This window comes from Dipodomys ordii, unplaced genomic scaffold, assembly GCF_000151885.1.
Source record: "Dipodomys ordii isolate 6190 unplaced genomic scaffold, Dord_2.0 Scaffold21, whole genome shotgun sequence".
Taxonomy (NCBI): Eukaryota; Metazoa; Chordata; class Mammalia; order Rodentia; family Heteromyidae; genus Dipodomys; species Dipodomys ordii.
Genome location: NW_012267237.1, coordinates 448,426 through 448,958, shown reverse-complemented (window position 1 = coordinate 448,958; position 533 = coordinate 448,426). Strand labels below are relative to the sequence as shown.

At 72.2% G+C, this 533-nt stretch overlaps 1 protein-coding gene across 1 annotated transcript in view; it reads right to left on the bottom strand.

The window, feature by feature from the left end:
• The window catches only part of Cep72 (centrosomal protein 72kDa), a 47,032-nt gene extending 46,837 nt beyond the window's left edge, over positions 1–195 (bottom strand). The window contains exon 1 of the mRNA XM_013013858.1: positions 117–195. Within this exon, the coding sequence (XP_012869312.1) occupies positions 117–195 (79 nt within the window). The remainder of the gene's footprint in view (positions 1–116) is intronic.
• Positions 196–533: the final 338 nt, after the last annotated feature.

Sequence of the window (533 nt, the reverse complement as noted above, 5' to 3'; positions counted from 1 at the left end):
CGACCGTTTGGGGAGGGAAGAGGCCGCACTTCCAGACTCGGCCTCCTCAGAGGGCCTCTCAGGAGGCCGCCGCCACCGCCCGGGTGCGCCCGTCCTCCCGCCCGCCGGCCGCGCACCCAGGTCACGGTGGGGACCGAGGCCACTACGCTCCCGGACCTTCTCCTCGCACAGAACCAGCCGCGGGCCCGGCGCCATGTTTTCAAACTCGGCGGCCGCGCGCTGCGCCTGCGCACAAGAGGGACCTGGGTGGGCGTGGCCGCCAACGTGTGGTCCGGAAGGGAGGGGTCGGGAACGACGTAAGAGGGGGCGGGGCCACCACCAGGGGGCGGGGTCAGGAGTCCACCGCTCCCACGCAGATACGGAATAGGGGGAGGAGGAACGGGATGGGGCGGGGCCACCGCCAGGGGGCGGGGCCAGGGGTTCTCCACTGCTCCCACGCAGATATGGAATAGGGGGAGGAGGAAAGGGATGGGGGCGGGGCCACCGCCAGGGGGCGGGGCCAGGAGACCTCACCTGGGTCTGGGTCTGGTCTA